This window comes from Monodelphis domestica, chromosome 5 (assembly GCF_027887165.1).
Source record: "Monodelphis domestica isolate mMonDom1 chromosome 5, mMonDom1.pri, whole genome shotgun sequence".
Taxonomy (NCBI): domain Eukaryota; kingdom Metazoa; phylum Chordata; class Mammalia; order Didelphimorphia; family Didelphidae; genus Monodelphis; species Monodelphis domestica.
Genome location: NC_077231.1, coordinates 48,677,685 through 48,703,125, shown reverse-complemented (window position 1 = coordinate 48,703,125; position 25,441 = coordinate 48,677,685). Strand labels below are relative to the sequence as shown.

General features: G+C 40.2%; 1 protein-coding gene across 1 annotated transcript; it reads right to left on the bottom strand.

Moving 5' to 3' along the window:
• Positions 1 to 587: 587 nt before the first annotated feature.
• Positions 588 to 25,441, bottom strand: TMEM19 (transmembrane protein 19). The gene is made up of 7 exons (XM_001370130.5): positions 25,312 to 25,441; positions 24,572 to 24,722; positions 20,309 to 20,422; positions 4,495 to 4,632; positions 3,778 to 4,032; positions 2,091 to 2,300; positions 588 to 1,776 (listed from the first exon to the last, which is right to left on the bottom strand). The coding sequence occupies exons 2-7, from the start codon at positions 24,699 to 24,701 to the stop codon at positions 1,613 to 1,615; spliced, it is 1,011 nt and encodes a 336-aa protein (XP_001370167.2). The 5' UTR covers positions 24,702 to 24,722; positions 25,312 to 25,441; the 3' UTR covers positions 588 to 1,612.

The following is a 25,441-nucleotide window of genomic DNA, read 5'->3' as shown; positions in this document are numbered from 1 at the left end:
GGTTCAGTGATGAACCCAGGATCATACAGCTAGGAAGTATCTGTGGCCAGATTTGAACTTGGGAAGAGGAACTGTCCATGCTCCAGGCCTGGCTCTCGTGTCCACTGCACTGTCTAGCTGACCATGATCCCAGGCCCACTACAAACTTATCCTGTCGGATCCCATTTGGACCTTCACTGCCCCAAGGCCATTCCTCTTCTACTCCCTGTAGTGCTGTCCGAAAGCTTTTTTTCCTCCAATTCCTCATGATTACCTCTTACTCCTTGCACCCCCTCTCCTCGGCCTTCACCAGAAATACTGGGGCTCTCTGTGGGGGCCCTCTCTGCTTCCCCTCTTTCCTCACAGTCCTCTGATGTCACTTCCCACTGGTAAGAAAATGCTCTTTTCTTTCCTCCCTCTTTGCTATGGGTGTGGGACATATGGGTGTGGGTTAGGGCAGACTCTGTGGATATGTTGATGAACTGCCTTTTTTCCCCTTTTATTTAAAAAATGGTCTAAAGGGACAATTCACCAGGTGGGGAAAGGGGGGAAATCAGGTGGGGCAAAGATAAAAGGAATCTACAAAAATGACAGGAAAAGTGAGAAAATAAAGGAGCAAACAGACCTGTTTTTATTGTGAATGAAATTGACAATCAGGGAGACACCTTTGAGGAGGGGATGATGAAGTAGGTCTCTATGCAAAAAAAACCCCTTGTGCCTTCCGATGAGTCCCCCACAGGTCCTCGGGTAATACTTAAATGCATCACGTTCTCAGTAGTGCCACAAGCGATCAATGCCTCAAATGCAAATTCTAAGTTGCGAGCTTATACTACTTAAAAAAAAAAAGATATTTTTAAAAAAGGCATCTTCCGAAAGACTTTTTTCTCAAACAATCTACTGAAAAAGAATAAATTAATTTCTACAGAGCATCTTTTTGGAAAAAAGCCAGTAGGATACATAGGATCAACACTGAAAGACATGCAAGACATCTGTGGCTGGGTTGTTTTTTTCCTCTTATGGGTCACTTTTTCCCCCACATTCTGATAGACATAAGAACAAGCACGACTACCTATTTCATTACACTTTTCCCACTAACTAAACAGGTAGGAATGAGGATGCTCTTACACAGACACGGCTGACTCGAGCTGAAAACAACGACCTACTCAGGACCACGATGGAGGCGCTCTGTGGAACGCTTGGTTGGTTTAAATCGCTGCGAATGGATGCCGGTGAGCCAGCCGCGGGCCTGGCAGAGGAGTCGGGTTAGATTTCTTCCTGCAATTTCTAGTTCCCCGTCAGAGGTGGACAAACCCCCGCGGGTGTCCCGGCAGCCGTCTGTCTTCTTTGTCATCCGCAGAAGCCAATCAGAAAAGATTTTTCTTTCTGTCCAAACAGCTCCATCAGGTCCTGGAAGGGACGTTTGTGTCTGGTTCTGTTCTTTTGGTTTTTTTAAGTTGAATTTTCTTTGCTGGAATGTTTCCAGTGATAACGAGACTTACGAGGATGGGAAGATAAAATACAAAATGAATGACATCCCTGTGATCGGGGGGGATTCAAATGATCGTTTGGAGGCTAACTCGTAGAATCACAACGTTTGACCGGACTCTGTTTTAGTCTCTAACTGATGGAAAGGTCAGTCTATGGGCCACAGAGCCCAGGCGGCACTAGGAAGCAGGAGGGCGATGAGGATGGAGGAAAACAGGTTCACGGCGTTGTTGTCAAGGATCGGTTTCCCCGAAATGTATTTTGTCTCCCCGGTGGGCTGGCTGACGACGCTGCGGGTGGCTTCATCCCAACCTGAAGGGGAAGGAGGAAACAAGATGGCAGATTCTGCTCACCAGTGACAACAGGAAAACAAACTTTAAAAAACCCCTTATCGTCTGTCTTAATATCAATTCTAAGAGAGATAAGGGCTGGGGGGGGGGGGGGGGGAGCACCTTCCCCAGGGTCCCCCCGCGGAGGCCCCACCGGCACCCTGGACCTCCCCCCGACCGTGCATCCGGCTGTCCCACTTCCGTCGTGGGATTGCTCCTCCGCTTGAGTCCCCGGGCAGAAGGGCAGTGAGGGCGCAGGTGGGAAAGGGGCCTGGGAACGGGCTGCGGCCCACTCACCCGAGTACTGCATGGTGGCCCCGAGGTACGAGTCGATGACGGAGCCCAGCAAGCCGGCCATGCCCGCAAAGGCCACCACGGGCCACTGGGGCGCCGATGAGTCCAGGTCGTTCACGAAGATCAGCTGTGAGAAGAAGTAGGCCATGCCCACCAGAGAGCCGCCCAGGAAGCTCGAGAGGAAGCCCACCGCCGTGACGCCGCCATTGGTGCCTGCGGAGAGACGGCGCACTGAGCAGCCACAGACCCCGGCACGAGCGCGGGCACCCGGGGAGAAGCCCAGCCGAGGACCCAGAGCAGACGGGCACCCAGGAAGGATGCTAGGCCTGGGGAGCGCAGCCAGGAGATGGCGGTGGGAGGCGCTGCGAGGACAGTCCTGCTGTGCCCAAGGAAACAGGAAGGGGAGGGATGCCCACCAGGGCTGCTCGAGGAGGAATGAGCCCGGCTGACAGGATGCCTGGGGACTGTCAGACGCCCTGCTGGGCGGGGCTCGCAAGGGCCTTGGCCACAGACTTGAGTTAAACGGAGAGCCCGAGCGGGCAGCTGGGTGGCTCAGGGGATAGAGCGCCAGGCTTGGAAACAGGAGGTCCTGCCTTCAAATCTGGCCTGAGACACGTGTAGCGCGGTGACCCTGGACAAGTCCCTTAACCCCCATGACCCAGCCCTGACTGCTTGCTCTTCTGCCTTGGAACCAATTCTAAGACAGAAGGTAAGGATTAAAAAGAGACAGAGAGACAGAAATACAAAGAGAGACACACACACAGACAGGCAGGCAAGCAGGCAGGCAGAGATGGAGAGAGACTGATAGATGGACAGACAGGCAGAGAAAGGCGGAGAGAGACAGATGGACAGAGACAGACAGAGCAGGGAAAGGAAGCTCTTCTCTATTTTCCCCAGTAAAGTATGGCAGAAGGTCTTCAGCTCATTCCAGGCTGGTGGTGGTTATGGAAAACGATCTTCCCATTTTTTAAACTTGATTCTGTCTCCTGGGGCCCGGCTCCCAACGTTGCCCGCTGAATCCCTGGGCTATGGGCTCCCTGGACAGCGCACGGTGATGGGCCACCAGGCCTCACCTTGTTCCCAGCCCGAGTCCACAATGGACAGGCCAGTTCGATGCTGGAACCCTGGTTGCTCTTCCCGTCCCCCCATCTCCGAATAAGCTCTCTTCCTGTTCGGACGCTTGGGGGAAGGCCCTGTAAGGCCCTCTCCATCCCCAAGGCTGGGGAACACACAGTAAGGGCCCCATGGAGTGCCAGCTGCCCCGCTTCCCTGGGGAGCTCCCCTTTTCTATTTTCTCTGAGACATTTCCCCCCTACCGCCGCAGGCCTCTGGGCAGTGCTCACACCCACTACTTATGGTCCCTTCATGGGCTCCCAATAAAGCTTCCTGTAATGATTCCTGGAGTTCTCTTCTCCTCTCCTCTCGGAATCCAAGGGAGCCCGCCTGGCCTCCAGGCACCCATCTGCTTCCTGCAGGACGAGGGGGCCCTCCTGCCTCTGCTGAAGACGGCAAGTCCTCGGCCCCTCCAGGCTAAGTCTGAGCCCCTCAGCCCAGCATCAGGGCCCTCGGGTTTCTCTTCTTTCGCTCCTCAGACTGATTTTAAAAACATATAAGAAACTCTACTGATTTTGACTCATGAAATCCCCATTTTTAAAGACCAAGAGATTAGGAAAACAAGGTCGGGCCTTACCGATCGGAACTCTCTGCCAGGTTGTTATGAGCCTTGGCTGGGTGGTGCTGGCAACAGAGCCGATTTCTGAAGCCCACGTGTCTCCTGCAGAGGAGGCCAGGGAGGCCAAGAGAGACAAACACATCCAGGAGGCCGTGTACTGTCTGGAGAAATCGATGCAGATTTCACCCGGCCCGTTTTCGATCATGTAGAGTAATGCCAGCTCAGTAGGTACAGCTCCGTTACAGAAAACCTGAATCCAATTTCTCTGCCCCCCTGGAAAAGGAGAAAAAAAAGTTAAAAAAAACCCAGAGCTTTTAGGCTCAAAAGGAAATATGAAAAGAGTTGTAGAAGTCAATTGCAGAAGGGTTGTGTGTGTGTGTTTTTAACTGTGAAAAGCTAGGGGAGATAGGATCGTCAAATGCTTATTATGTGTCTTGAGTAAAAAAAAGATTCATGATAAAAATGTATTATGGTGTAAACTGTGCTGATAGATGCTCTCACAATTCATTGATTAAAAGAAAGAGAACCAAAAAAAGACTTAATGCTCCAAAATTCTATGAAAAAGAACTATGTTTTTGGCTATCACAAATGACTTTCAAATTAATTTAACCATATCAGAAGAGTCAAAAATGTTTACATTTTGGGTGAGAGACGAAAAGAACCAACTTTAGGTCAGAGAACTTACAGTGAAAAACCAGTTATTCATTATGTAACAGCAGATGAGATAAAGGCTACCTTCTTTGTATTCTGGATCTACACGCTTCTTTTCTTCTTCTTTCCACTTGGTGAGTTTTGAGGAAGAAATGAAAAATGTCATCAAAGAAGTAAAAAAGCTCAAATTTGCAATGGTCAAGATAAATCCAACTACTACTCCTGAAAGAGACACAATGAAGAAACATACAAAAAGTTAAGTCTACATTTTCATTAATTTAGAGAATGAAAAATAAAACTTTTATCTTTTTTCTACCATTTGGAATACTTTTCCAAAATCTATACTTATCCAATTTAGATATTCCTATATCTAACAGAGAAGCTATCTCAGGTCTATTTGTTTCTTCTCTACCAGCTTCAATAGTCTCTTTCCCAGAGACTATGGATGCTGTTATACCTTTTAGAGGAAATATATTGTTTTGCATTTATAAATGTTTTATTACTTTGTTATGTATTATTATAATATTGAATATAACATTGAAGCAATCCTACATTCCTGATGTAAATTCAGCCTAGTCACAAAAAGTGGTGCAGTGCATAGAATACAGGGCCTGGGATCAGGAAGACCTGAGTTAAAATCCAGCCTCAGACACTTATATATGACCCTGGACAAGCCACTTAATCCCATTTGCCTTAGTTTCCGCAACTATCAAATGAGCTATCAAAAGAAATGGTAAATCAACCCCATCTTTGCCAGGAAAATCTCAAATGGAGTCAGTCACATAGAGCAGAATATACCTGAAACAACCATGAAAATAGCCTCTTTACATATTTTTATTATCAATAGTCTCTACACATATCAGTCTATCATTTCTTTTTCTGCTTTATCTTTCCTTGGTTTGGGTTTTTTTTTCTAGGTGTCTAGCAAGATCTCTTCTTTCTCTATTTTTGAAGACAGTTTATGTTATATTGGAATTAAGTTTTCTTTAAATGTTATAATTCATTTGCAAAGCTACTAGGCAAGAGCTCATTGCTTAATAAGATGTCACAATTTTAGTAATGCATGTGTAAATATCACACACTATTTTTATTACTTTAGTAATAAACATATTTAATATTTTTATTACTTTGGTAATAAATGTTTTATTCCCTTTGTAATAATATATGTAATATTTTTATTACTTTCATAATATTTTATTCCCTTTGTAATATTTGTAATACTTTAGTAATATATTTTTATTGCTTTTGTAATAATATATGTAATATTTTTATTACTTTAGAACTCAGAGAAGAGTCTATCTGCCAAGTGAGGTATATTTGAAGGCCTTGCTTCACAAATAGTGCTGCATAAATGTAATATCATTAGCCTCTGGTTGAAAATAAAATCAAGAACTTTCACATCCATTACTCTCATCTTCACAGTACTCCTATAAAGCAGCAGGGCTCTCATTATCCCTGTTTTGCAAGTGAAGAAAAGGAGGCTTAAGTAAGTTAGATCATTTGCCCCAAGATGGCTACATTTTATCAGCTGAGACAGGACTGGAGTCCATCTCCCGAGTCATAGTTGGAAATGGTTAGCTGGCAAAATGAGCAAGCTGGACTTGGCATCAGGAAGGCCTAAGCCTGAATCCTGCCTTAGACACACACTGCCTCATCTAGGAAATCGGTCTATCTAGAGTTGATGGGAAGCGGAAATGAGATTTTATCTATCTAAAAAATGCTGTAAAACTTTAAAGTGTAAATGCTTATAAATGCTAACATTTATATAGAACCTACTCTGTATGAGGCACTGTGCTAAGCACTTGATGAATATCTTCATTTGGGTCTTACAACCACCCTGTGTCTAGGTGCTCTTATTTACCCCCACTTTCCAGATGAGAAAATTGGGGTGAAAGGATTGGCTCAGGGTCACATATGAACTTGGGTCTTCCTGACTATAGGCCACGGTGACACCTAGCTCCCTCTGCTAATGAGAATAAATAATAATAATAATAATCCTAGTCTAGTGCTCAATCCTATAACCAGCTGCCTAATCTTTGCTAGATTTATACATTCTCTAACACTTTAGGCTAGATTCATAAGAGGCAGAAGCTATGGTGTCAGATTTCTGTATAAGGAAAACTTCCTGCAATTTCAGTAGTTAAAAAGCAAATAGGCTATCTCAGGTGAAAGGGCATTCTTTTCCACAGATAATGGCATTGTCGAGAAATCTTGATTTTGTCTAAAATACTCTATTTCTCTGCTGATTAGGGTTTTTTTTGTTTCTACTGGTGCTCGGGAAATCCTCTTGAGTGAGCCCCCATTCTTTCCATCCGTCCTATCTCCTAGAGATAAAATGCCAGCAACATTTTTTTAAATTTATTTTTTTTAGTTACAGGTAGAAACTATTTTTGGCAATTGTTTTTTGACATTTTAGGATTTAGTTTTTCTCTCTCCCAAGAGAAAATAGTCTAATATAGGTTTATATTAGTACTTTCATGCAAGATAAATTTCCATGTTGCTCTTGTCCTGATAAAAGATATGTATCACATGTACAATAAAAATCTCACAAAGGAAATAACATGGAAGGTGGCCCACTTTGATCTGCACTCAGACTCCAACAGTTCCTTTTCTGGCTGTGGAGAGCATTTTAACATCAGGAGTCCCTCGTGCTTATCTTGGAGACTTGCTTTGCTGACGATGGTGTAGTCCTTCACAGTTGATCAATGTATAATATTTCTGTTACTGTATAGGTTCTCCTGGCTCTGCTCACTTCACTTTGCATCAGTTCATGTAAATCCTTCCAGGTTTTTCTTAACTCATCTTGTTTGCTGTTCTTTTTTATGGCACAAATATTCCATTACAACCATTCGTCAGGTGATGGACGACCTCTGTTTTTAATTCTCTGCCACTATAAAAAGAGCTGCTAAGAATATTTTGGTGCAGATCGATCCTTTTCCCATAGCTCTGATCTCTTTGGGATACAGACCCAGTAGGGGTATTGCTGAGTCAAAGGGGGTGCATAGTTTTATGGCTCTTTGGGCATGGTTCCATGTTGCTCTCCAGAATGGTTGGATCACCATTCTGGAGGGCAATTTGGAACTATGTCCAAAGGGCGATAAAAGACTGTCTGCCCTTTGATCCAGCCATAGCACTGCTGGGCTTGTACCCCAAAGAGATAATGGACAAAAAGACTTGTACAAAAATATTCATAGCTGCGCTCTTTGTGGTGGCCAAAAATTGGAAAATGAGGGGATGCCCCTCAATTGGGGAATGGCTGAACAAATTGTGGTATATGTTGGTGATGGAATACTATTGTGCTAAAAGGAATAATAAAGTGGAGAAGTTCCATGGAGACTGGAACAACCTCCAGGAAGTAATGCAGAGCGAGAGGAGCAGAACCAGGAAAACATTGTACACAGAGACTGATACATTGTGGTACAATCGAAGGTGATGGACTTCTCCATTAGTATCAATGCAATCCCTGAACAATCTGCAGGGATCTAAAAAAAAAATACTACCCACAAGCAGAGGATAAACTGTGGGAATAAAAACATCGCTGAAAAGCAACTGCTTGACTACAGGGTTGGAGGAGATAAGACTGAGGAGAGACTCTAAATGAACACTATAATGCAAACTCCAACAGCAGGGAAATGGGTTCGAGTCAAGAACACATGTGATAACCAGTGGAATCATGCGTCGGCTATGGGAGAGGGAAAGGCGGGGGGGGGGGGGGGAGGAGGGGAGGAAAAGAAAACGATCTTTGTTTCCAGTGAATAATGTATGAAAACGACCAAATAAAATAATATTAAAATTAAAAAAAAAAAAAGAATGGTTGGATCACTTCACAGTTCCACCAACTGCATATCAGCATCCCAATTTTCCCACATCCCCTCCAATATATAACATTTTCCTTTTTGGTCATCTTACAGGTGTAAGGTGGTAGCTGAGAGTTTTTTTAATGTGTATTTCTTTAATCAATAGTGATTTGGAGCATTTTTTCATGACAGTTTTAACTTCTTCCTCTAAGAATTGCCTGTTCATATTCATTTTTCAGTTGGGAAATGCTTTGAATTCTTATAAATTGACTCAGTCTTCTATAGATTTGAGAAATGAAGCTTTTGTCAGAGATAGTTATAAAATTTCCCTCAAAATGTTTCCCTTCTAATCTTGATGCATTGGTTTTGTTTGAACCAAATCTTTTAATTTAACATAGTAAAAATTAACCATTTCATTTTTGTGATGTTCTTTATGCCCTATTTGGCCATAAATTCTTCCTTTCTCCATAAGTCTGACAGATAAATATTTTGTTTTATTTTATTTTTTTGTTTTTGGTATTGCCCTTTATTTCTAGAGCAAGTATCCATTTTGACTTTATCCTGCTATAATGGTGTAAGATGTTGCTCTATGCCTAGTTTCTGCCATGAACAAAAACAAACCTAACAATGAGAGGCCAAAAACCATTGAGCAGTCTTCTGTCTCCATGATCTGTGCCAGCCCCTACCCAGAACCCATTCATCCCAGCCTCTGCTTATCCTGGTCTTTGCTGTTTTACTCTATGGCAATTGTAATATTTTGTCCCACTCAGTTAATAAACAGCCAATAAACATGTATTAATCTCCTACTATGTACCAGGTATTGTACTAAGTGTTGGGCATATAAAGAAGAAAAAAAAAAGGAGGAGGCTTAGATTGGGAAATCTTCCAATTCAGAGATTTTTAATATGTAATCTTGGCAAAGGGCAGGTGAATCCCCATGCTGATCCTTACCAGTGGCAACATCTAGGTGCTAAATTTCTCTTGCGTATGCATAAAAATATGTATATTAACAGAGGCCAGGTGTGGTCAGAGGCCTGACTGTGGGATCAGTAATAGCTGTTTGTGCCTGAACTGTCTTTAATGTGCACAGGCAAGTCTGTTCAACTCTCAAGCCACAGACAACTCTAAGCCATTTATGGATGGGCTACGAACTTCTTTGATGGAGGTAGTTTCTAGACAATGTGAATTTTAAAACTATTCCACCCTAATCAGACTGTACTTTAGAAGATCTGATTTAGCTATTTCCTGATCAGTAACAATGGAGATACTTGAAATAACAGAATCAGGTCTTGGAAACTCTACATTTCTCCACCCTTCTTTGTTTAACAAGATTAGGAAGGTCTGCATCAAACTCAAGATTTAATTATCTGAGGAAATGGCCTTCAACAGACATGTGCAGAAAAATGGACAGGCCTTTGGGCTGTCCTAAATCAAGCTAAGAGATCATTGGTACAGATGAGACACAGGAAAGTGACGTAAAACCATCCATACCATATAAGGCACGTCATTTCCTCTTTCTTCCTTTTTCCCTGGAGAGGTGACTGGCTGGCAGCGTGCTAAGCAGTCCGACAATCTTGGAGTGGTGGCAGTTATTTTTCCTGGGTTTGGTGGTGAGTTTTGCCCTGGAGCTGATTTCAGGTTCGGGCATCTTGGCTTAGCCCTTTCCTTTTGGAGTTCAAGCTGACTCCTTCTTCCTTCATACTCCAAAACCTCATCTCCTAATCTCCCTGATTGGTACTAGCCAGGCAGGGGAAAAAAAAACCTACTCCTTTCCTTCCTCCTCCTTAATCTCCTCCACTATTAATTAAATCACTATAAAATTTCCAGCTGACTTGGGTATTTCATTAAGGATTTTTATAAATAAAATCCTTGGCAACCAAATATAATTATTACATTCAGTCTCAACCATAATTTTAACCTTTACAACAGCAATGCACTAATACATCTAGACATCCCTCCCCTCAAAATAACACCTCCCCAAATTTATTAAAGTTCAACAAAATAATCCAATGAACAAGCAAAACAAGGGGAAAACATACCCTTATGGCTTTAATCTAGTAGATGCTGATAAATCTAAAAATAATGCTTTTGTTCTGTGGCTCCTCCAATTTTCACCTAAGGCTACCCCCAAATTTCCACAATACTGCTTCTGTTTTCCTTGCTTCTCTCCCTCTATCTCTCACATCCCCAAAATGTATACACGTCTGGCTTTGAGGATTTTATTTTGTTTCACCTCCTACAATTCTATATTTCTGTACATTTCACACTTATTTTTAATAACCTCATAATATTTAGTTGATGTCATAATTTGCTATTCTCCAAATGTCAAATACTTAGACTGTAGCCAACATTTTGCTATTAAAAAATAGAGCTACTATGGATATTTTTGACTAAGTCTTTTCTTAGCTTGACTTAGCTTAACTCAAGCAATGGAAAGACTGAATTAAAGGTATAAGATTATAGATTTAGTCCCAAAATAAATTTTAAAAGTGGCTTACACCAATTCCTCATTTTACCTATGAAGAAACTGAGTCTCTCAGAAGTTAAGTGACTTGACCAAGGTGTAACTCATTTTATGACTCAAAAACATTTTACAATGTTGATGAGTACAGTGCCTGGCACACAGTAGGTGCTTATAAATATTTACTGATTATTGTTTTCTAAAAATTTTCTGCCAGCCCACAATCCCTTTGACAATGGATTATAGTACCTGTTTCACAATCCTGACAACATTGGGTTTGCTTTTACTTTTTGCCATCTTACCTATTCTTCATTTTTTAAATTTTTATTTAATTGATTATGAAAATTTTTTCATGGTTACGTGATTCATGTTCTTTCCTTCTCCTTCTCCCACCCCCCTCCCATAGCCAACACTCGATTCCACTGGGTTTTACATCTTGACTATTCTTTAAAGAGAAAGATGAGAGGGGAAATAGTAAAGAGAAGTGATCATTAGAAAACGGGGGGAAATGCAGAACATGTAAAAAACCAAATTTGAAACCCTCACTGGAGACATTTTAATGAAAATATTTAGAGTAAGAAAAAGATTTTTCCTATATTAAAAAAAAATCATGGAAATAAGCATTTTCCAGAGTTCCCAAGTTTTCTCAGGACAAAAAGAATACCAAATATAAGACTGATATGTTTTGACTAACTTGCCTTTGAAATTCTCTTTCCTATGTTCAGTAAAACATGGAACTGGAACAATGCTACATCTCTATTTACATGTTCTGATAGAACATGGATTTCTAATTCAGGGTCCATGAACTCGGGTGGGGAAAAAATCCTATCTTTATGTTTACTAATCCCTAATTTTAGCCATTTCCCTCAATTATTTTAAAACACTCTTTTGAGAAGTGGTCCAAAGGGGGCTAATGACACAAAGAGACTGAGAAGAAGAAAGATAAACAAAAGTGATTCTAATGATACAAAAAGGGGTAGGAGGTAAACAGAATAAACCAACTCTCAGAGAGAGTTCACCTTCTGGCTGAGTTAAATTTGGTGTAAATGAGAAAGATTTCTTTAGCATAGAAAAGGTACTCCTCCCTCCCAAATGCTAGGACAGGGTTATAAAGTTATTCCTCAACCAACTTTGTAACAAATAAAGTGAGAGATTATATACAAAGTGCTAGCAGATGCTTAAATAAATACTTATTGAATGAGAAAAAAAAAGATCACCAGGCTTATCCTCCATCCCAATTAAATGTAGTAATTTCACAGGGTGAAGGTGAACAGTTTAATCCATATAAACGTGGCTAAGTAGCATAGTGGTAGAATTGGACTTGGAGTTGGGAAGACTTAAATTCAAATTTTCCCTTAGACACTTGCTGTATTAATCTGTACAATTCACTTAATAACAATAGCTAACATTTATATAATTTTTACAATGTGTCAGGCATTGTGCTAACTGCTGTACAACTTACTTAAGAGCCAGGTGCTACCCTTATGTCTATTTTACAGATAAGGAAACTGAGGCAAAAGAAGTTAAATGACTTTTTCTGGGTGACAGAGCTAATAAGTATCTGAGGATGTCTCTAAACAGGGTTTTCCTGACTCTGGGCCTAATATTCTATACTCATTTTGTGAATCTTAAAACTGCTCAGGCTCTACTTCAGAAGATTTGATTAAGCTATTCCCCATTTTTAACAATGGAGGTACTTGGTCAGGAATGTATTGAGAATTTTTAAAATTACTCCACCCATACTTAGACAGTGCCTTAGGGGAAGATAAAGTTGCAAATTCCTGATTGAACAATGAAAAGTCCCCAACTCATACTTATAGTGAAGCAAAAACCCTAAGCTAGGTGGTCTATTTTTAGATCTAATACAAAAGGGTGCTAAGTACCTATAAAGGTTAAATTAGTACCTAAAAGGTCAAGCAACTTGCAAAAGGCAAGCTTAACAAAAGAGGTGTGAAGTTTTAGTCTACCCAGAGAAGGTGAGAACTAAAGAGTGATAAGAACTAAGAATGGGTAGTCCTGGGGAAAAGTGTCTACTGTGATTGGTAGATGACACAAGAGAAAATTTCTTTAACAGGAGAATTCAGTTCAGTTTGTGTTTAGTTCAGTTTGGAAGCTGAATTGGAGCTCTGAACTCAGTTCAGGAGTTCAGTGGAGGACTGGAGCTTGCTTGAGATTCTTGTAGTGAGTCATAAAGACTGACTTGTTCTCCCTTAGGCTCAGGCCTAGGTCCTTTCTACTTCTCTTTCTCTCCCTCTCCGTCTCCGTCTCCCTCCTCTCCCTCTCCCTCCCTCCCTCCCTCCCTCTCTCCCTCCCTCCCTCTCTCTCTCTCTCTCTCTCTCTCTCTCTCTCTCTCTCTCTCTCTCTCTCTCTCCCTCCCCCCCCTCTCTCCCTCTCCCTCCCTCTCTCCCTTAATTCCTTCGTTTGTATTAATTAAAATCTCCATAAAACCCAGCTGACTTGAGTATTTTCATAGTTGGGAATTTTCCCATGGTGACCACTTATTTTTAGATTTTAAATCAAGACACTAAAAATTATCTTTACAATTTGGCCAAAACCTTTACAGTTTTGGCAGTTCATAGTCTTAGAAACCACATTTTCACAGTTATAATTTATAGAATGAAGAGGTTGGGTACAATGATCTCTATGGATCCTTTATGGTTTTATGGTCCCGTCAACTTAAAAATAACATCATATGATATATATTTCCTAATCACCAAAAACCTGCCATCTCTCCCACCCACCCTAATCCACTCCCCAACCTCCAAATTGAGAATGAAAGAGAAACAAAAGCTCTGTTAAAATATATTTGTTATCTTTCAATTGTGAAATATTGGAGTGATTTGCCATTTCCTTCTCCAGCTCATTTTACAGATGAGGAAACTGAGGCAGACAGGGTGAAGTGACTTGACCATGACCATATAATAAAAAGAATTCGAGGCCAGATTTAGGTCTTTTTGCCCATCAGTTGGGAAATGACTAAACAAATCATGATATATAATTGTGATGGGATATTATTGTGCCATAAGAAGCAATGAGCAGACTAATTTTTTTAAAACTTAAAAAAACTACATAGGATAATGAACATTATACAGAGCTATGGGAAGAATAAATTGTGAATATTACCTCTGGACAGTGAACTGAAAGGTGAAAATATGAAAGACTTAATTTATAAGAATCTGTTGGTCTCCTGGATACCTTCTGTAATGCGGGGAGGATGGTATAAAAATAAGTCTTTTTCAAGCCAGCTTCTCTACTTCTTGTCTCTAAACTAATAAAATAATACTTATTTTCTACTATCATCCTTATAGTGAGGAGACTCTTATGGATGGGATTTGTCATGTAGATATGAAGAAAAGTAAGTTAAACATAGAAGTATTTCACTTATGTATAATCTTTTTCCTTGTATATGGAAATGCTGGTTTTATAGAATTTGGAATATTAAAAAAAGAGACTTCAGGCCTGGCACTCTTAACACATTTACTCAAACCAAACAAATTTCTGCCCTAGTCATGTCCAAAACATCAACTCTTTTTCATCAATTCTTTCTTCCATCGCTCTCATTTCTTTTCTAATTTTTTCCTCTAGAATATGCATTAAAATAAGAATATTTTTAACCCTTTTGGTAACTTCATCTCTTCCAGGAATTCTAGTTGTATCCATGTCCAACAGTTTTCCTTTGAGGTTTTGCTTATATAAATCATTTTCTTCTATTCTTGTGTCTTAAGATTTCCTTTCCCCCTCATGATTTTGTTTTGTTTTGCTCATTCTTCCAGTCTACTTCTTGACTTCAAGACTTGAATTTAGGGTCGGGCTCTGTGCACTTTTGTGGGAGGGGGATCTCAGTTGGCTCTTTTGCTACTTTCCTGGGATATTGAGAGTTGTTTTAATCCAGGGTGTGAGGGACAGCTGAGGCTGAGGACCTGCAAGATTTTAATGCTCCCAAAGTGATCTGATGCAAGGCAAAGATGGATGGTCAACTTCTTGGTTTGACTTTCTTCCTGGCTCTGAGGAAGGCTCTTTGTTGTCCCATGGCTGACTTAAAAAGATAGGCAAATTAATTTTTTTCCATTTCAGTCATTTCTAGATATGCCTGAGCCCTGCTGTGTCACTTTGTTTAATTAGACAAACTTCTCTACTGTTTCTTTGACTTCTGGCCTGCTTCTAATTTCATTCTGAAGTTCTTAAATGTCTCTTTTAGGGGAACAGCTGTCCCATTATTAATAACTAAAATAAAACAACTAGCCCAGGTTCTAAACCTATTTTGTATGTATCATAAACTACTTTGGTAGGCTGCTCAAACTATGGATGCTATCTCAGAAGAATTTCTTCAAAATCTCTTAATTGAAGGAAATGCTTAATTTTAGTTAGAGGCTAGTGAAAATAAAGATATGTATATTTTTTCAATTCCAGTTTCATAGTCCCTGAAATCTATCCCCACCAGGGATCTGCAGACCCAGAAACATCAGCTTTGGCTAGAGCAGTTACAGTTAAACCAAAAGATACCTAATGTAAACTACTCCCTGTGTAGGGAATGAGACCAACTCCACCAGCTTTCTTGACATCCTTCATTCCATGTATTATTATCATCGTTTACTTAGCACCCCTGGCTTGCCAAATCCTTTTCAAGGCTGCTCATTCACCTTTATTTTTTTTTTAACCTTTACCTTCCGGATTAGTTCTAAGAGCAAAAGACTGCAGATGGCTGCTGCCTGAGTGGGATGAGAAGCGCTCAGATTCTATCTTGGAAACTGGGGACAAAAGCTTTCATGGAGGAAGGGCTCCTCTTCTTAGCACAGAACTTGCATTCTGATCTGCAAATGAAGTCGGCTGCTAGCTAGGAAGTGCATCCAAAGGTCTGGAGACCTGGAGGAGTTTGACTGGTGCTCCCCAAGGTCAATCATCAAACCACTTCTGTCTCTGTCCTTCCAGCACCCTCTCACCACAGTCCTACGAATACTCATGCCCTCCCATGGTGAAGCAAGCAGGAGGTGTGGAGTCAGATTTTTTTTTTCTATCAGAAGCAAAATACACTCGTTTAATGCCTTAAAAAGAATGAGATCATTACAACCTAATGGGAGAGAACCAAAGAGGACAATTTTGCCTCCTAGGCAAGCACCATGAAAGTCTCCAAACTTTGTGTTAATTGCTTCTTCTATTATTTTTACCTTGTGAATCACAAATCCAATTGGGTAAAGGGGTGACTCTTTGGTGGGCGATGGGTCTGCTACTTGGAACTAATTATTCTTGCTAATTAGAGATTAGAGGAAAACAGAAGCTACAGAAAGAGAATGAGCGGCCTGGATCATCCTACTTCTGACATTTATCTGCTGTGTGACTGTGGGTGAGTCTCTTCTCCCCTCGGTGCTCTACAGAACTCTCTAGGTCTATAAGTTGCAGAGAAAATGCTAACTTGCATTGGGAGAGGGATTTTCCTTATGTAAGAGTGCCCTCTACCAATTAAATCACAGGTTTAGTCCCTACCCCTAATCTTTTGTTTCAAACCCTTAGCCCTTTTATCTCGGTTGAAATTCTAAAACTAGAGTGGGTGATGAGGGCTGGGCGATCAGGGTTAAGTGACTTGCCTAGAGTCACAAAGTCAGGACTGGTGCTCTCCATGCAATACCTGGCTGCTCCTGCTACTCCTTATTTTAGCTAGCTAGGTGGTGAGCAGAGCTACTTTTTAATGAGTGATTTTCAAGGTTTTTATCCTCTGCATTTTGGAGTAAAACCTTAGCCCACCCCTTCCAGATTCTTAGCTCTGTATAGCAAACCAGCTTTTACAAAACTTCAACATTATTAAAAGGGTCTGAGTAGAAAGTAAGACGTGTTGTTCATGGAATGACACTATAATGGCATCCAAAGTCCTGCCCTTTGTTCCTTGGCAGGGCTGTCACAGGCCTAAGTGATAATAGTAAGCCATTCTGTAGCTTTTGAAGTGTTTTACATCTGTTACGCCATTTACCGTCACTAAAATCCCATGTTATGGAACTTCAGGTTTTCAAAAAGGGAAGTTACTTCCTCTGTCTGCCTCAGTTTCTTCATCTGTAAAATGAAGATAATAAAAGCTCCTTCCTTGAAGGGTTGTTATGAGGATCAAATGAGATATTAGCTGCTATTCTTACTGGTCTTAATCCTAGGCAGTATCAGTCTTTTTTTAAAGTTGAAGAGATACGGAAGTTAAGTTGTAGCTAACTTGTATCAGAGGCAGGATTCAAAGGTGAGCCCCCTTGACTCCCATTCCGGGTTTCTTCTAACACCCCACACTGCCACAGAGTAGGTGCATTTCAGTCTCTGCGGCTCCCACCTGCCTGCTCTTTGCAAGGTGAGGGCGGGTGGAACGGAAGGGGCTGGGATCTACCCCCAGATTTGTAGACACCTGCAATGCTGGTGACTCTCAAGTCTTTAGATGCTCTCTGGCCTGTCCCACCCAACCAAACCTTGAATTGAAAACAAGGCCACCTGTTGGTTCCTCACATTTGTCATTGGTCAGTGATGTCAATCAATGACCTGCCATGGAAACCTAGAAGCCCAAAGACCAAGAGACAAGAACAAGGAGAGAAGGGTGATGTGTGCCCCACACACGCCTCCCTGGTGTCCATGGGATGATGGAAGAGCAATGTTCAGACATCCCTTCTCTCCAGGACCGAGACCCCTGGCACAGGGCTAAGGGAATGAAGAAGACCTCAGCACGTTGGGATGTGAAAATTTGTTTTGCCAAAAGGGCCAAAGGCAGAGAGGGAATACCAGCTTTTAGCCAAAAGAAGAAACCAGCAGACAAAAACAGGAAGGATGGACGAATGGAAGGTAAGAGGCATGTACCAGGTGAGGGGCAGCCAGCTGGGAAGGCCACATGAATTAGAATATACAGTATGTGGATGGTAGTAATTATGAACCAAAAGGCTGAAAAGATAGGCTAGAGTCAAAATGTAAACCTTTTTTTAATAATAATTCTGAAAAGTTCTCTAGAAATCAAAATTAGTAGGAGTTATTTCCCCTTGTGTACAACATGATCAGGGTTAAATCTAGATGAAAACACTTCTGGAAGATAACTCATTATTTCCAAAGTCAATGGCAGAAGAACTGGTTCTAGTTCTGTTTCACTACAGAGATGAGTTTCATTTAAAAACCCAAGTAATTATTGAAGCCTTTGAGATGTGGGATTTTAAGATGGTCCAGAGTGTAAGACAAGACTGTTTTGTTTTGGGAATAGGGAAATGGGGAGAAAGAAGGAAACCAGAATGCTAAAAAGAAAAAGCTGTAATATATATCAAGTACCAACTTTTTTTTTTCCCTACTGGAACTACTTAAAGAAGTGCCAATTCAAATCGAGAAGCCTCATGGAAACTTATTTCATAACTCCTATTTTATGCAACTTCTCTTGCTATGATTAACTCAAATATGCTTATTATAAATTTTAATAAATATTGTGGGATCTTATCATATGCTACCTTTATTTCTATGACTCAATTATGCTTATAAATTTTAATAAATAATTTAGAAACTTATTTTATAACACACCTCCCCAATTCAATACAGGGTGTCCCAAAAGTCTTCATGCAGTTGTAATTGATTAAAGTTTATTTTTTTTTGTTATTGTTATTTGCCAAAGCATTATTTATTTGCTCATTCCTTTATTAAGGCTTAATAAACTTAGTAAGTTTCTCCCTGAGAGGCAAGGTGGTCTAGTAGATGGAAAGGCCCACTGTGTGAGATCTAGGGTCAAGTCATGCTTCTGATTGGCTCTGTGAACCTGAGTAAGTCACTTAACCTGAGAGTACTTCAAAGCAATGCTCCAATATTCTAAGTTGAAGATTTGTAGTGGTAAAGGGAATTCCCAGACCAGGAGCTCCCTATCACCAATGAAATCACGTTAGTAAAAAAATTTTTTTAAAGAAACTATTTATTAAAGCATTATATAAAACAATTTTAAAATTTCTTTTTTATTAGATAAAATAACCTTTTTAAAAAACTTCTCTTTATCTGATGGAACATATAGATAGGTAAAAATTTATGGCCACCATTATTCACTCATCTCCCAGTGGGAAAAAATACTTCAGTGCTCTGAACTCAAAAGTTAACAATCTCAAATAACCAGGTTTGGACACTAACCATTGGCTTGAAGTCAAATAAAGTAATTTCATTGTTGAGAACTAATGTGTCACAGGTCAAGGGAGGCCTGGGTGAGAATCTATGTTCTGCAACTTACTAGCTACATAAGTACACAACCAAGTCATTGAACTTATGAGGTTCAAATTCCTTATCTGTAAAACAGGAACATCAGCATTAAAGAACAGAGTTGAGGGGTGCAAAAAAGGCTTTTAAAGTGTTGTAATCCATCAGCCAACAAGCATGTATAAAAAACACCTACTATGTGTCAGGTACTTTGCTAAACACATAGAACAGACTCAGAACCAAAAGCAGGAGGGAAATGGTCCTTATTCTTAAGGAGCTTAAATTCTATTGGGGAAGACATTATATAGACTTAATAAATACAGAATAAACATATTTTATATATAACTTGTATAATGTAATAATAAAAGGTGATTTGGAGAGGGAGGGAAGATACTAGTAGATGGGGAGATCAGAAAAAGCTTCTTGTAGAAAGTAATATGCCAATAATAATAACCAATCAATGATCAATAAACATTTATTAAGCACCTAAGCATCTGTCAGGCACTGTGCTAAGTTCTAGGAATACAAAAGAGACAAAAGACAGTCTCTGCCCTTAAGGAGCTTACAATCAATGAAAGAGACAATATGTAAACCTATATACATATAGGTTTTTATATATATATATAAAGCAAGCTATATTCAGGATAAAAAAATGAACAGAGAAGGCACTTGATTTTAAGAGGTGTAAGGAGAAACATCCTGGAGAAGAGAGGATTTGAGCTGGAAATTAAAAGAAGAGTGCAGGAGGGAGTCAAGGGCTCAGAGGACACCTAGCACAAAGGTACAGAGATGGCCCCATACAGATGTAGAACAGCCAATGGGTCACTATGGCTGGAATGTGGAACTTGTGGAGGAGAGTCATGGATAAGAACTAGGGAAAGCTGGGAAAGGAACAGTTGGGAAAAAAGCTCTAAAGAGCCCACAGACCAGTTCATACTTCATCTCAGACCATACAGAGTAGGAGATGTGATGTGGTTAGTGATCTTTGCAGGTGGATGGAGAATAGACTGGTGTACTGAAATAATCTAGACAAGAAAGAGATGATCAGGACCAGCCTTTGTGAACAAGAGAAGGGGAAATATGTGAGAGATGTTATGAAGATATAAATGACAAGATGGTGACAGCTGATTCAACATTTGGGGTGAGTGGTCACAAGGGTTGGGGGTGACACTAAGGTGGTGATTCTGATGGGCTAAAAGGTTGACAGTCCCCTCAAAAATAATAGGGAAGTTTGGAAGAAGGGTGGGTTTGAGGGAAAACACAATATGTTCTATTTTGGACATCCTGAGTCTTATTGAGGTGCCTGAAACATCCAATTTGAAAGCAAGGATTAAAAAAAAAAAAGGATGCCTGCTAGAGATAATAATTTAGTTTAGAAAGGATAGATTTAAAATTGTATTACAAGCAGACATGAAAAGGCCAGACACTCAATACATAGCTTGTTTAAATGCTCCAAGAAAATAAATACCTCCCAAAGCACCAGTGTGATCCAAGCTCTTCTTTTTTAAGCCATTAAATGCAATCAAAACAGGAACGATCACAGAAAACAGCCATCGCCATGGAGAAATAGGGTGCAAGGAACCTGTAAAAAATTCAAATCAATTACAAAGATATTGTTTAACATAGTTAAAGTGACAGGGCTCTGCATTACCTCCATCACATCCACTAAAAGACAGGAATGTTTAGTTTGCGAAACTGAAGCCAAGATGGCACATACATTTGCAGATAGATGAGCTTATAAATGGACCTTGTTCAAGTCTGCATTAAATAGCATAAACATTTAGGTGTTTCACTTGAACTGAATGAGGGGCCTGAGGTCAGCTAGATGGCTCAATGGCTTGAGAGCCAGACTTAAGCATGGGAGGCCCTGAGCTCAGATCTGCTCTCAGACACTTCCCAGCTGGGTGACTCTGGGCAAGTCCCTTAAACCCCACTGCCTCATCCCTACTACTCTTCTGCCTTGGAACCAATAGTTAGTAGCAATTCTATGACAGAAGGTAAGGGTTTTTTAAAAAATACACACCCTTGTGAGTATATGCACATATATTATATATAAACCATACCTTGAAAATCATTGTAGTTATACGTACACAACATTATTTACTAGGTCTGCAGGAGGTAAATTTGCTTCGTTGTGGATTTGAGAACCTCTTCCAATAATTCTGCACACCCCACCCCAACCCCACAGGGGCCTCAACCCACGAGTTGGAAATTACTGATTGTGTGATCTGGAACAAATCACTTAAACCTCTCAGTGGCCTAGGCAACTCCCTAAGACTATAAAAGTTGCAAAGATGTTGACCAGCATGGGAAGTGGAAATTTCCTCAGCTGAAAAGTTCTTTGTACTCTTGAAACTAAAGATCCAGTTCCTATTCCTATACCTTCGGAGACACTAACTTCAAAAAATTAAAGACATGCTCTTAGAAGGTCAAAAACTAAGTTACTCAAAAACAAAAAACAAACAAAAAAAACCTAAGTTACTCACTATGGAAAATTACTTTCAGGCAAAAATGAAAAAGGCAAGTAAGACTGCCCTCTTGAAGTGACCAAAAAACAAACAAATAATAAAAAAGACCCAACTATACTGTCTAAAATTCTTCTATAGTAAAAGTGAAAAATCAGAAGAATTAAAGTAACATAAATTATTCAAAAATAAAGCCCTTAGTCAGTCACAACATCATTCTGTAATTCATTGATCCTTAAATCTCAACAGAGTAAAACAATTTAATGTATCCAGCCCAAATGAAGTTAAATCTCAACAGATTATACACTAAGAATTTATATTAAATGAAACAATATCAGGCACCCAGGAGGGGTGAAGTTAATCCATACATTTTTGGAACTCTTGCCCTGAGCGGCAAAAGTCTAGCTCAGTAACCAAGAGACAATAAACTAGCTCACTGGGGCTTCCTATTTTCACCAGGAGCAAAAACAAAATGCTGTTTGAAATTCTAGCCCTTCCACAACTTTTCTTCCTCCTAACATTCCAGGCTTCCACCTTACTCCTCAATAACTGGACACGATAGTTTTGGACATTTTCTCTGGCTGTCCCCCATTCCTGGAATGCTCTCCCTTCTCACCTTGAACCAACTTCCCTGACTTCCTTTAAGACCCAACTGAAATCCCACCTCCTATTGGAAACCTTTCCCAACACCCTTAATTCAAATGTCTTCCCTCTGTTAATTATTTTTATTTATCCTATATATAGCTTGCTTTGTATAAATTTGTTTGCATGTCATCTCCCCCATTAGATGGTAAGTTCCTTGAGGGCAGGAAGTCTCTATATTCCCAGCACTTGGCACAGTTCCTGGTACATAGTAGGTGCCTGATGAATGTTAATATGTTGATTGAAAATCAATACTGCTAACAATTTGGAACTCCGTCCCAAAAGCTATAATGCTGTGCTTACCCTTTGACCAAGCAATATCAAGTGATAAAAGGAAAAAGGGAAAGGACCTATTTATACAAAAATATTTAATGCAGCTCTTTTTGAGGCGGTAAAGGATTAGAAATTGCCAGGATACCCCACAATAAGGGAATGGCTGGGCAAACAGTAGTACATAACAGTGAGGGAACACCATTGTGCTATAAGAAAAGATGAGCAGGATGCTTTCAGAAAAAACTGAGAAGACTTAACATGAACTGATGCAAAGTGAAATGAGCAAAATCAGAAGAACATTGCATAGAGTAACAGCAACACTATGATGATCAACTGTAAATGACTTATTCTGATCAAAATAAATAAAATGATCTAAGTCAATTCTGAAGGAGTTATTAAAAATGCTATCCATAGAAAAGTCAAACTAGGATATTTGTGATTACATTTGTATATCTTCTTTACATATGGAAATGTTTGTTTTGTTTGGATTTGTAAACAGTTAGAATAATAATAAAGAACAAGAAAAAAATGCTATCCATCTCAGAGAAAGAGCTGATGGAGTCTGAATGTAAATTTAAGTATTCATTTTAATTTAAACTTTTTTTGGTAACACAGCTAATATGGAAATGTTTTTCATGATTTCACATGTATAACTGACATCACATTTCTTGAGGATGAGTTGGGAAGGAGGGAGAGAATTCAAAATCTTGAATTCTTTTTCTTTATATATGGGAATGTTTGTTTTGTTTGGATTTGTAAACATTTGGAATAATAAAAATATTGATTATATTAAAATTCTATAAAAATTCAAATAAAAAGGAATGTTAAAAATAAATTACATGCACATACACATATATGTGCATATACATATATGTGTGTCAATTCAGTACAAAGTCCACTTCAGTTGACTGCTCCATCAATTTATCATTCTTCTCTCTAGACTCAAGTTCTCTTTCTTAGCTCCCATTTCCCAATATGTAGTCTTTCCCTATTAGAATGAAAACTCTCTTTTCTTTTCTTTTCTTTCCTTTCCATTGGGGATGGGTATTTTTATCTTCAATGCTTAGCACAATTTTTATTTTTTTAATTAATTTAAACATAAATTTTTATTTTTTTAAATTAATTTAAACATAAATTAAATCATGTAATTTTTAAAGTCTTTTAATTATCAGCAGGCAGCAGTGAATAGCCATTAAGTTAAAAAACATTTATTAAGCACCTACTATGTGCCAGGAACTGTGCTAAGAATTGTATATACAAAGAAAAGGCAAAAGATAGTCCTCAAAGAGCACCCAGTCTAAAGAGGTAGACAACATGCAAACAAGCTGCTATGTCCCTGTTAGAGAATTATGCCTAGAGTAAGGAAGACCTGAGTCCAAACACTATAGCTGAATTACCCTGGCCAAGTCACTTTAACCTGTCTGTTTCTCATCATAAAAACAGGGAAAAATAATAGCACCTATTTCTCAGTGTGATTATGAGGTTCAAATGAGATATTTGTAAAGTGCTTAAAGCACTAGATAAATTATCATTATTTTCATGCATTATATTTCATGCATTTCATACCTGACATTTAGTGTTTGTAAGAAGGTTTGAAAAGTACTGTTCATGCTACTTAATTTGAAATATTTCTATTTTTAAGTACTTATGATTATCAAGAGAAGTAGTAAGGTGCAGTAGAGTTTGCCTTAAGGTTGGATTCAGGTCCTGCCTCTGATCAAATTACTAGCTATATAACAAATCACTTAACACATTAGTGTCCTTGAAGATTCAGAAGATCTGCCCTTGGCAGAAGGAGTTTCCTTAGAAAAAATTTACCATACTAATGAAATCATGGATCTGGTCCAACAACAAAAAAAATGATCAAAGTATTCTAACTTAGTGATCAGGTAAACCTGCCTATTGGTAGGTAGGCATTTCAGGGAGCCCAAATCGTCTTCCCAGAGCTGGAAGAATCATTTAAGGGTGGGGTTTTTCCCCCCTTAATTTGGATTTCAGAGGGATGGGTCACTAAATCTGGGGAAATTTTTTTCATCTTTATTTTCATTAGCTTCTAGCTGAAATTTAGCATTTCCTCAAATTATTACAGACAACAAGATATTATTCTGAGGAATCCAAAGGTCTTCCAGACCTGCCAAAGGAATCTCTCTTTCTCTACCCATGGCTACAATGTAAGAAATGCAGTGGAATATGCCTTTATGTTTCAAGTTAGCTGACTTAACCAAACATACTGATAATGGAATTGGGAATTAAGAACAGTCAACGCGTCCAAAGGCATTCATTCATTTGGAAAGATGGAGGGTTAAAATGGCAAATGTGCCATTTTAATGTAACCGAGAAGCCATACTTACCATAATAGGTGCTTGCAGTCATGGACATAATCCAGAAAGATAAAGAAATAAAAAGAATCAAGCTCAGGATAACTATATTAGTCATCATTTTTATATATCCTTTGCATAGACTGGCCTCAAGATCTTTCATGGGATAGAGGGCAGCGATCACCTGGGGAGAAAGGAAATACATCGCCTCTGAGGGAAAAATCAAAAACATTCCTTTAAGAGCAAAAACTGAACAAAACAAATATACCACAAAAGCTACACCCCTGAATAAAAATCTCCACGATTAACAGTGTCCCCTATGGAAGGGGGAAAAAATGAAGGCTGCTTCCAATCCGCAGCTGCTGTTAAAAATCGATTCTCCGAGGGGATACGCGGCCATGGAGGCGAAGGCAGAGCTCTAAGCAGCTCGTCCCCTGCGTCTCCAGGAAAAAAGGTGAAGGGCCCCCACCCCCATCCCTGAAGGCAGGGGGCAGAGGTGTCTGTTCCAGCCAACAAGATCAAGTAGGGGAGGAAGAAGGGGTGCGCCCGGGGCCCTCGATTGCAGCAACCTGCAGAAGAGCCAGACGCAGTGCCCGGGCTCCTTCCCACGCCCCCACATGGAGGGAGCCCTTCAGCTGCAGGTTTCCAAGGGCGTGCGCGGTGCGCCGAGCCCCGGGAAGCAGCGCGCCTCCGGACACCTGGAAAGGAAGTCGCGGGGTCTCCAGCTGCCCCCCATTCCCACCCTCCCTACTGCGAGCGATGCTCAGGCTTACTGGAAGGCCCCTCGCTGCATGGGGAAAGAAGGAGCGTAGGCTGCCGCAGCAAGCCCGAGAACCAGGTCCGTCCGCCCCTCGGCTTGGCCTCGCTCGCGCATGCGCCCAGCTAAGCCAATCAGGGACGGAG